The sequence below is a fragment of the Nestor notabilis genome, unplaced genomic scaffold (genome assembly GCF_000696875.1).
Source record: "Nestor notabilis isolate BGI_N333 unplaced genomic scaffold, ASM69687v1 scaffold6360, whole genome shotgun sequence".
Taxonomy (NCBI): Eukaryota; Metazoa; Chordata; class Aves; order Psittaciformes; family Psittacidae; genus Nestor; species Nestor notabilis.
Window position 1 is genome coordinate 32679 of NW_009912365.1, and position 10682 is coordinate 43360.

General features: G+C 42.5%; 1 protein-coding gene across 1 annotated transcript in view; it reads right to left on the bottom strand.

Moving 5' to 3' along the window:
• LOC104409309 (transmembrane inner ear expressed protein-like) overlaps positions 1 to 7512 on the bottom strand; it is a gene marked incomplete at its 5' end in the record, with an annotated part of 22507 nt that extends 14995 nt beyond the window's left edge. The window contains one exon of the mRNA XM_010019146.1: positions 7395 to 7512. Within this exon, the coding sequence (XP_010017448.1) occupies positions 7395 to 7512 (118 nt within the window). The remainder of the gene's footprint in view (positions 1 to 7394) is intronic.
• Positions 7513 to 10682: the final 3170 nt, after the last annotated feature.

Sequence of the window (10682 nt, forward strand, 5' to 3'; positions counted from 1 at the left end):
AGGGGGTGAGAGGTTTGGGTCTGAACCCTCTCCATTGCTAGCATGCAAGGAGAGGATCTGTCACAAGGAGGAGCCAGCACTGCAGCTCTGTGAGGCAAGATCTAACAATGATTGCTTCGTAATAGGAGAAATACCTCGTCAGGCATTTATTAAAAAATGGGCAATAAGCTGGGCCTGTCATTTCTGTCAAACTAGAGCTAGCAACAAAACCCATGATCTCAACTCCCACAGCTAATCTTGCGACTTGGGAAAATCAAAGCCAGATTTGGATCTTCTCTGTGCAGCTCAGACCTCTCTACCCTCAGACCTCATATACTCCTATGGATGGATACACACAGATTTCAATTCATAATTAACTGGAAGCAACGTACAGCTGCTACCTGCGTTCAATTACACCAGCTGAGAAGCAAGGATATGGGCTGCCTTGGGAATCTGCAAAATCCCTATTATTTGGTGTTAGTTGGATTTTGTGTGACATGGTGGCTTGCACCTGTTTTCCAAACTGGGTAGAGAAAATGCACTGGAGCAGGATCATGCATGAAACTTACAAAATGGGAATTAAATTATGATGGTCTGTTGAAATAACAATAGTAATCATAAATCAGAACACAAATAGTTAAGTAATGAGTTTGCCCAGTACAGTTGCAAATCTGACTTTCACTTTCAGACCCATAAAGCTATATAGGAGTGATACTTGTTTGTGTCACACAGATCTCAAGAACACTTGTACCTTGTGCACTGTGCCATACAGCAAAGCAGCCTCTCCCCACAGTCCCCATCTCTGATGCCAGAGTCCACCTGTGCCCTCCGTCACCGCATTGCCTTGAGCATGAATGGTCAATGAGTGGACGAAGTAGATTAGGCTTCCGGATGGTGGTAACGTCCACACAGAGGAGCTGTTTCCGAGCCCCACCATAGTGCAACACTGCAGCTTTTCCCCTTGCAGCCTCCAGACACAGCCACTTCTATGTGACCCGATAGGTGTCACATTTAAGAGATGCCAGCCTCAGGCAATGGCATCTCCAATTCTTTTTAGCTGATAGGGATCACAACAACTAATTTTGTAGTAGCCTTGGGCATGTGAGTGTTTTTGTGTGTGTAAGCATAAACAACAATGGAAGTTTAAGATAACGTTATAGTACAAAACAAGAACAGCATAGGCTATTTGTTATTAAAATAATCAACAAGAAAGAATATTTACTTGTTATTAATCGTACTTTAAAAAAAGGGTCCTTCATTTGCAAAACACAACTTTCCCTTAAGCACCACATTTTGTGCTCAGCTTGAACTACATATGCTGGTGCCAATAACTTTGGGGGCTGTTTTGAGCTATTTTGTAGGCACGCAACTGCAGAGCACCTCTAAAACAGAAGGAAATGTCTCATCTGTAGTAAGAGATAATCATGTGTGAACTTGGGCTGAGGGCAAAAGAGGGGATCAACCTTTTGTCCCCATGTAAGACCCATCCCTTGTTCCAAGTGATGTTCTTTGTGATAGACCCCCCACACACTCCTTGCATCCATCTGTGCACCCTGCTGAGTGTTTCTCATATGCCTGGATGCTGATGATGCAGTGTTTGAAGATAGACAGCTAAAGCCTCTGTCAGAAAGCACCCCGTGAGGCATTCTTGAGCCAGCCTAAATTATTTGTGCCTCACTGGAAATATTGCACATTAATAGGAACATCTGGATAGTTTTGCCATCCAAAAAGTAATGGTTATTTAACAGTGTAAATCTTTTGCCTGACATACATACTGCAAAGCCTGTAGCAAGTTGGTAGATAAAACCTCTAACACTTCAAATTAAACTGAGCTCAGTTAATTGCATTCAGGATGTTTAACAGCTTTGTTGGTGTTCATTAAATAATACTTGATTCCTGGGAACATGTTTGTTTAGTATAAGCCTACCTCCTTTGTACTCTGGCACTATTTCATACTCCTAATCTACCCTCTTTCATCTTAAAGCCATTCCTCCTTGTCCTATTCTACATGCCCTTGTAAAATGTCCCCCTCCAGATTTCTTGTAGGCCCCTTTAAGGTACTGGAAGGCTGTATCATCCAAAAGTATCATCCAAAGCCAACTTGGTTTTCAGTTTGAGTTGAGAACAAGGCATGAGCTCATGGCAGTGGGATGCAGCAACAGCTCTGCTCCAACCACACCCCATGTGGGATCTTCCTGCTACAGTTCCATCCTAACTTCTCCCTCACTTTCTCCATTCAACAAAGTACAGGTTCAAAACTGGATGATAAGGAAAGGGGTCTCCCCCTGCCTGCAGTACCTGACATACATCTGGTTAATGCTCTATATCAAGCTGCCACAATACAGGAGGAGGATTCTAGGCAGGAGCTGAAAGGCATTGCTTCCTCTTCTCAGCACTGTCTCTACTCTCATCATCCTCTTCATGCCCTCTTTCCTCTGTTCATGCTTTTCACTCCAGAGAGATGTGCTAGCAGGGATGTCAAGGCATTTTGCCCTTCATCCAGACACAGACATTGGATTGCTTCTGCAGAAATCAGTGGGGCATTAGTCGGGGAGGTGCTACCTGCATCCTCCCTGGTGGGCTGCTGTCAACTGACCTAGGGGTGTACTTAAATAAGGAAAACATCAGACCTTAAAATCAGAGAGGAAGAAAAGCAGCCCACAGGGCTGCCTAAAAATATTGATGGTGGTTGTGATGTCAAAGAAAAAGGTGATTCAATGGAGATCACACTGGGCAAGCCTTAAGCCAGCTTCTGGCTTTCCCAGGGATGGATCAGGACCACCTCCCCCTCCCCCTCCCATCACAGCAGTTCAAAAAGGGTAATACTTCTGGCGAAAAGTCCTCAGTTTTTGTGGATGAAACAGGCTATGCAAGATTCCAAGATTATGATTCAGTGTGTCCTAACAAAGCAATAGTTCCCTATTCACAGCTTTCAAGGGACAGTGGAGGGAAAAAAGAAAAAGGAAGAAAAAGCAAGACCAAGAAATCAGACAGCAGTGCTCCTGAGTGAATCAAATCCTCCTGACAGTTAATCTCATCTTAGTTGTCTGCCAGTTGCCTCATCAAAGTCTTCCCAAGGGGAAAAAAAAAAAAAAAAAAATATAACCTCTACTCATACTTGCAAGGGGTCTCTCTTCTTATCAACCAACACTCAGAGGAGCAATTCAGAGCAGCTGAACTATGCCAGATGCTGAGAGGCAGCCCTGATAAGGATTTTAAGGCACACTGTCAGAACACTCACTAACATAATGGTCTTCTTTGCTCTACTTGATTCACCTATCCAAAAGGGAAGGTTTCCTTTAACCAAGGACAAAATGATTGCACTAAAATCTTGGAAGCAGAGAAGCAAAAGTGAGTTGGCCTGCTGTGTGTGGTACTTGAGAAATATTCTTTTTTTTTTCTAGTCCCTACCTTTATGAATTTTCCCTGTAGAGACTGTCTGCTTTAAAAATGAGTTCTCATGCCTTCTCCAGTTGTAGCAAAAAGATTTGTTCCTGATATTTTAGTAGATAAATAAGAATGTGCAATGATATACACATCCAAGAGAGTTATTCCTCCTGCATCTCTTGAATAGCGCTCTGTGTGTGCTACTAAGTTATACTTTCTACTGTGGGCTGGTTTACTCCCAAAGTTTTGTTTCTCTTATGACATGTCCTATCACATAGCAGAAACAAAGGAAAAAGACAGATACAAATGGGTCTGGCAGAGAGATGCTTTCATGTGGCACCTGAGAAAGTTGACTATCAGTTGCTGCAGGAAAGAGAGAAAAACTTGCTGTTAATGCACGTGCAAACATTTAATCTCTTCTGGTCTCTACCTGGGTACAGCTAGGAGTTGCCCCCTTTTTTATAACCCACCCAAAAATCTTTATATGAGTTAGATGTCCCCAGAGACTCTTTACCCATTTGAGTGGTGTGTATTGACATATAAGATGCCTTTAGGTATGGTTTATGGGTTTTTATTTATTTTTATCTTTTAATTAAATAAGGAAGTGTAAGAGACTTTAGGATTTGGCCTTCCCCCCCATTTATTATGTGATGATGCCATCTTGTGGAAGTTGTTAAGAGCAAGATTTGGAAACATCATCTGGATCATATCTATATTTGCAAGTCCAGTCAACTCAGCTGAAGCAGGTTTGTGGGGTGGAGGAGCATGGAGGATCTGCCATCCACATGGTATATTTCAGGTGGGATAGTCTAGTTTAGTGCTGTGGCTTCACTTATGTATCTGGGATCATACCTTTCTGGAGTAACTATCTTTTATTTCAACTTCAACTGAAAGCTATCCAGCTCAAGTGCTCCACAATCACTCATAGTGAAGTAGCTAGGGGCATTAATTCTAAAAGCATCTAAATTCCTCTCCTTATTCTCATTTACTCCTCACCTGAATTCACATGACAAAGTTGTCACACCCTTCAAGCCTTGATAACAAGGTGAGATGGTAAGACAATGGGATCATGTGCAGGCTCTAGGAAGCCCTGGAAAGGATGTTCTCCTGTCTCCTAATGTAGAGGGTTAGTGCTGTTAGAAGGCTGTGCCACCCTCTTGCCCTGGCTGAGAAGGTGATTCTGGAACCAGGTAAAAAGAAGCCATATTGAAGTTCTTCTCTAGCTGTTGGCCCATTAGAAAAGTAGAAGACTTTTTCTGGACAGATACCAAGGCAACTTCCAAGAGCTCATTCACAGAAAAACCTGTGTCTGCTCCTGAGAACTAAAGCTGGGGAACCATCAGTGCTTTGGGGATAGCAAAGCAAAAGAAGAGGATGATGTTTCTGGAGCAAGATATGAGAAACTGGTGAGAACTATCTGTATGATACAGTTATTCATTAAGTTTGAACTTGCCTTGTTTTGACTTGGATCACTGACTTGGTTAATATTTGCTGTCTTCACCAAATACTTACTGTTTTCATAATGCTGACTGAGCTGGTATCATTGCTTTCAAATCCCCTCTGCTCATCGAAAGAAAGCTTCTTCAAACAAAAAGGCTGTAACAGAGCAGTAGAGTCATAAACTGGCTCCATTACATGCTGGGGTGTACTGAATCTGTTTATCACACTGACACTCGGCACGCCAAAACCCTGCGATCACCTAGAAAACACTTTCCTACTCCTCCAATAACATTTATCTGTAGCAGGCTGACATAATGGTTTGATGTTGCTGAACTACCTGTGTCTGTTAATGGGAACTAGAATGTCGAAGCAGATGTTACTTTATTGAATTGCACATAACCTATTTGCTCGCTTGTCTAAACACAGATCCTTAACAGTATTTTAGCTTCTCAAAATTCACTGCTTTCAGCACTTTAAACAACTAGGCTGCAACTTTCCTTCTATGTTGTTTTCTATAATATATGTCATCTCTGGGCTGTCACTTAAGTAATTCCCATGGGTGTTTGCTTCTTGCTACTGATGTTTTTAGTCAACCAAAAAAAAACTTACCTGTTTTTTTCTGCAAGCAGTGTACCATCTGCTGTGGTAGTTTGTCATAATAGGAACATTTCCATGCTTCTAAGCCTAAATAATCTGGTATTGACAGAGCCAATTTTTAATGAACAACAAAACATACACATGGGCAAAAATGTATGTGCAATTTGATGCCCCGAGCTAAATAAACCCCTTCACCAGTCTACTTGCATTCTAGAACTCCTGATGTTAATTTTGATGCCTATTTTTCACATGGTGTATGGAGTCATTACGGTTAAATACTTATCTATTGTTCCTTGTGGAGTTTCTTGTGATTGTTTGCGAAGGGTGTTGTGGCATGTGAGGAACTAGGATAAGCTTCATTGATGGAGAGCTCAGACTTTGGGTGCAGGGTGTGGTGTTTGCCCAGAAAGGGCAATGAGGGGAAAAGAAAACACAGGAAAATGCTTGTTCTTGCTTTGAAAATGTGAACTTCTGGTTTAAACAGAGCATGGAAACATAACAGGAAGGCTATCAGGGAAGGACTGATAGAGGCCACCTACATCAGCCAAAAAGATGGCTGTGGCAACAAGAATTGACTTTATTCCCTCAATATCAGTGGAGACAACAAAACACAGATTGCTGTGCTCTTTAATTAGATTAGGGCTACATCTAGATGGGGTTTAGCAGCAAATTAAAAAGTAACTGGGAGCACTAGAAATTAGTTCCCTGCAATACTAAGTTTTAGAGCTGGCCCAGCAAACCTGTATTCTAAACACCAGCTGCTTGTAGCTCAGGGCTGTCATCACCTGTGGCTGTTCTCCATCAGGAGCTTGAATGTAGCCACTCTGTTTTGGAGAGTGCTCATCACTTATGATGAATGAGAGCAAAACTGGTACAGAAAGCACACAATACCTTCTTTCATTTGCTTTAAAATGCTTCATTGCTCCACTTGTGAAATTAATTTTAACAAGCAATTAAGGCCAATAAGCACCATGCAGCCACTTGCTCACTACCTCCTACCCTGCCATCTCTCCCTGCCCCTTGTGGGTAGATATCAGTAAGGATTTGAGGTGATCTCTGAGTTGACGGGATTTACTTTCAAGTAAACAGGGACAGAACCAGGTTATCTGCGTATCTGTCCCTAACAGGAAAAATAAGAGGTTTAAGGGAATCATAGATGAGTTGGTGTAACTTTGTTTACTAGAAGAAATAAATCGGTTACTTGCAAGACTTTTGTAAAGTGTATATCAAGAAGATGGAAGATCAATTTATCATGTTTGCCTAGTATCAAACTGGTCTATTTTTTTTTTTTGTATGAAGTTATAGTTGGCTCAAGAAAAGAGCAGAAGATCCTTCCTTTGAATTTTCATGGGGTTATGATAGTGTCCTAAGTGATGTCTCATAAGGAAGCTCATGATAGTAGTTTGCAATGCACAGTGAAGCTGGCTTTCACTCTTCCCAGGCAGTGACCTGCAAGAGGATGAAGCTGGATGGAGACACTCAGGTAGGGAATTGGCCATATCCAGATAGATCCTTCAAGTATCTGATCCTATTCCATTGCAGTCATCCGGTGTGAGGCAGTGGCTTCCTAGACCTCTTAAGACTTCTTATTGCAGCATGTGGGAAAAGACCAGAGGAGGTCACATACAGGTTGTATGGTTGTTCAACAGGGCAGGACCATGGCTGTAACATGGATTTGGGCTTGAATGTGGTACTATAGCTGAACACAGTCCCACAGTGTGGCACAGCCCTGCAGTAACTTTTCTCTGGGATGCCACCAATTAGGATCAGTATGTTACAGGAGGAAGCCACAGTGGCCCATCTGTGGTTCCTTCACAGACCCCACCTGCCTCTCCCTGCTGCAAAGCCCCCTCAGTGTGTACTCCTTTGATGCCAGAGACCAAAAAGCCTCAGCCTGTGACCTCCATGGCTACCTGGCCTGTAGTCCTCCAGGAACAAGTCCTACTTGGGGTGGTGCTGTGGTTGGTGCAAGGCAGAGAATTACAACTTACTGACTGCCAGGACAAAGATGGCAAAGATACCAATCACCTGCCAGAGCCGCAGCCCCCAGATCACCACCGTCTCCGAAGTGACAGGGTCCGGTTTCTTTTTTGGGGGTTCAGTGGTGGCCTGGGAAAGAGGGAGGAAAAAGAGAAAAAAAAAAAAGTGGTTTAAGATTTGCAAGGGTCCCTAAAACAGTCCAGAAGGATGCCAACAGCACACAAGGTGGTAGACCCCGGTTTGCTGCCCCCCAACATTTGGGAGACTTCAATAAAGAGCTTGTATCTAAAGCTTTTGCCATTTTGAAATCTATCTGAAGAGTTGTCAATTTTCAAGATTACAAAGCAAATATTTTTGCTGTTCTTTCTTCAAGTCCCAGCTTTTTCTATAGAGTCCATTTCCTGTGGTCAGGAGGAAATTTCTTATATTTTGCATTCCTATCTTTAAAAGATAATTTTAAGACTGTAGGTTCCTTTCGCACTTTCAGGCATATATACATACATATGCATATCGTGATCTGGAGAAGAGTAGTAGAGGACCAAATGCCTCTATTCCTTAAAAATATTTTTATTTTTATGATTAAGAGGACTTTTTCCAGCTGTAAATGTACTTTTTCTTTATATTTATAATTGTTCTGAGGAAGTCAGTTTCTTAGCAGTGTTCTCCATTAAATAAGTCTCAAAATTAATTAATAATGAATTAAAATGAAGCACAAAACCTGAGAGGGCTCTGGTATTTTTCTTCATTTATAAGCAGTACCTTTTTCTGAGAAGTCTTGCTTCTATGTTTTGATTCGCCAATGATGAGTTTGATTAAAGAAACCTGCTCTTAAGCTGTCTTGTAGATGTTGCATCAACTTCACTTGTCATTCAGGAAAACATGTCTTAATCAGTTATTTGGAATAACAAGGAGATCTTTAAATTAAATTCTGTGGCTAGTACTGTATCAAAGGTTAGAAAAGATGTGATAATGTCCTGTTTAGTGCATTTCTTCAAAATGAGAGGGGATTTGGCTAAATAGGGGTGTGTGTCTGATGTAACAAGAAGAGCACTCTGATTTCCAGCTCTTGAAAAGACTCTAGATCTGAAGTGCAAGGGTCAATAAGAAAACAGGTAAAAAAAAAATTACAATAAGAGTCTTATTTTGTGAAGATGGTGATGTGTGCTTGCCTTATGTGGTTTAGTGATGGTTTAGCTAGTATTTCAGATGAGGTGTTCAATAAAGGCAGGTTGGATGGGGCTTTGAGCAACCTGATCTAGTGGAAGGTGTCCCTGCCTGTGGAAGGGGGTTGGAACTGGATGATCTTTAAGGTCCCCTTCCAACCCAAGCCATTCTAGGATTTTATGAATTGCAACCTCAGCTCCCCTAACTATTGAGTAGATCTTCAACATCTATAGGTCAAATAGCCTTACAGATACCTGCCTTTGGCAGAAGAAACTTATCCGGAGTGGCCATTTAGGCAGAAATCTGATGGCCTCCATGGTAGCTGAATGTTGGATAAACAAGGTACCTAAGTCTTATTGCTGATCCAGTCCTTAGTTCTTGTGTGTCTCTGTTCCCCATCTCTGAAGTGGGATGAATGTGTTTGAAAAGCGTGTTAAACTTTACTAGTGAAACAGGTTGTCTAGACCAACTCCTGTGGTCCCAGTGCAGTGATGAAATAGTAAGAACACACATACCAACAAGCAGCATTTATTTTCTTGATTTATGGCTTCGAAAATCAAAGGCTAACAACCTCTCACTGCTAATAAACTTCACATTATGATGTATTTTGTTGCAGCAAATCAGAGTTAAAACCTGCTAGTGATCTTACAGGAGGGCTGTTAGCAAAACACCTTTTATTGCCTTATATCTGAACACAGGACCTGATCTGAATTGGCAATTGCCTTTTGATAGAAGCTGAAAACACTTAGTTTCTTAAAAAAATCTCCTAAACAGGCTCATCTGATTCCCTGTGGTGTCTTTCCATTCTCAGCCCATGAAACTGCTGTTAAAACACAGCTGTAATCGATAGCACAGAGTGAACTGAAGCTGGAGCTACTCTCCAATTACTTGCCTACTTGTGCAATACAAACAATATTACAGTCTCTTCTTAATGTATGATGCTACCCAGCATGTCTGGAGTGCTCTGTCTCCCAGGGGAAAGTTATTCAGAATCCATCTGTGGCAAATAGGACTGCAGTCTGAGCCTGTCCCTTCCAAGCTGTCTTGGCTACCTGGCCACACCTCATGGCCGTGGGGCATCTAGTGCTCAACAACCAGAATTGCTAAGGTGAACTAAGGAAGAAGGAAAGGCTAGCCAGAGTGGTGCCCTCTTGTACAGGAATTTGGGACAATTAAAGAGGCAGGAATCTGTGATATTTGACACTGAAACTTCTCCCTTTTCAAATGTAGAATTTCTTCTTACTCCTAACAAAGCATTCAGAAACAAAGAAACTGAAGAAGCTGCAGCAGACACCAGACATGGGGCGGGGTAAGGCAACTGATTCAGTTTCAGAAAATTTTGTCTCATTAGAAGTGCAAAGATCTTAGTTCCTTCTCTGGACAGCTTTCCTTGCCTTCCTACTGATCCCAGACTTAACCTCTATGGTAGCCTCCATCTGCTTCACAGGAGACACTTCCATTGCAGTAGCTGGCACGATTTTGCCATTTTGTGAAGCTCAGCTCTCCCAAGAGTGGATCTTTCCTTCCAGGCTTTTGCTGATGGACAACTGGAAAAGGGACCCAGATATTAAGTGGCAAACTGGTGGAAAAAAAAGAAATTTTGGGCCTTCTGATGGAACTCTGCATATCTGGATAAGTCTTGAGTGCACATCAGGAAGGGGAAACAAGACAAACAGGGATATGGTTGATGTTAATACTGCCTGGGTTATGCCACATAGGAGCAGAGGTGAAGGGGTAGTTGTGTAGATCATAGAAAGCTCATAGAATCATCAGAGAATCATAGAACAGTTTAGGTTGGAAGGGACCTTTAAAGCTCACCCAGTTCCAACCCCCTGCCACGGGCAGGGACACCTTCCACTAGAGCAGGGCACCCCTTCCACTAGAGCGGGTTGCTCAAAGACCAGTCCAACCTGGCCTTGAACACTGCCAGGGATGGGGCAGCCACAGCTTCTATGGGCAACGTGTGCCAGGGCCTCATCACCCACACAGGGAAGAACGTGTTCCTCATCTCTCATCTAAACTCCCCCTATGTCAATTTAAAGCTGAGATAGATCGAGTGGAGGCAGGGCAGCAGCTTGGGCCGCCGGCTCTAGATGGGCTGCCCGCAGACGCCGCAGGTGTCCAGCAGGTTGAGC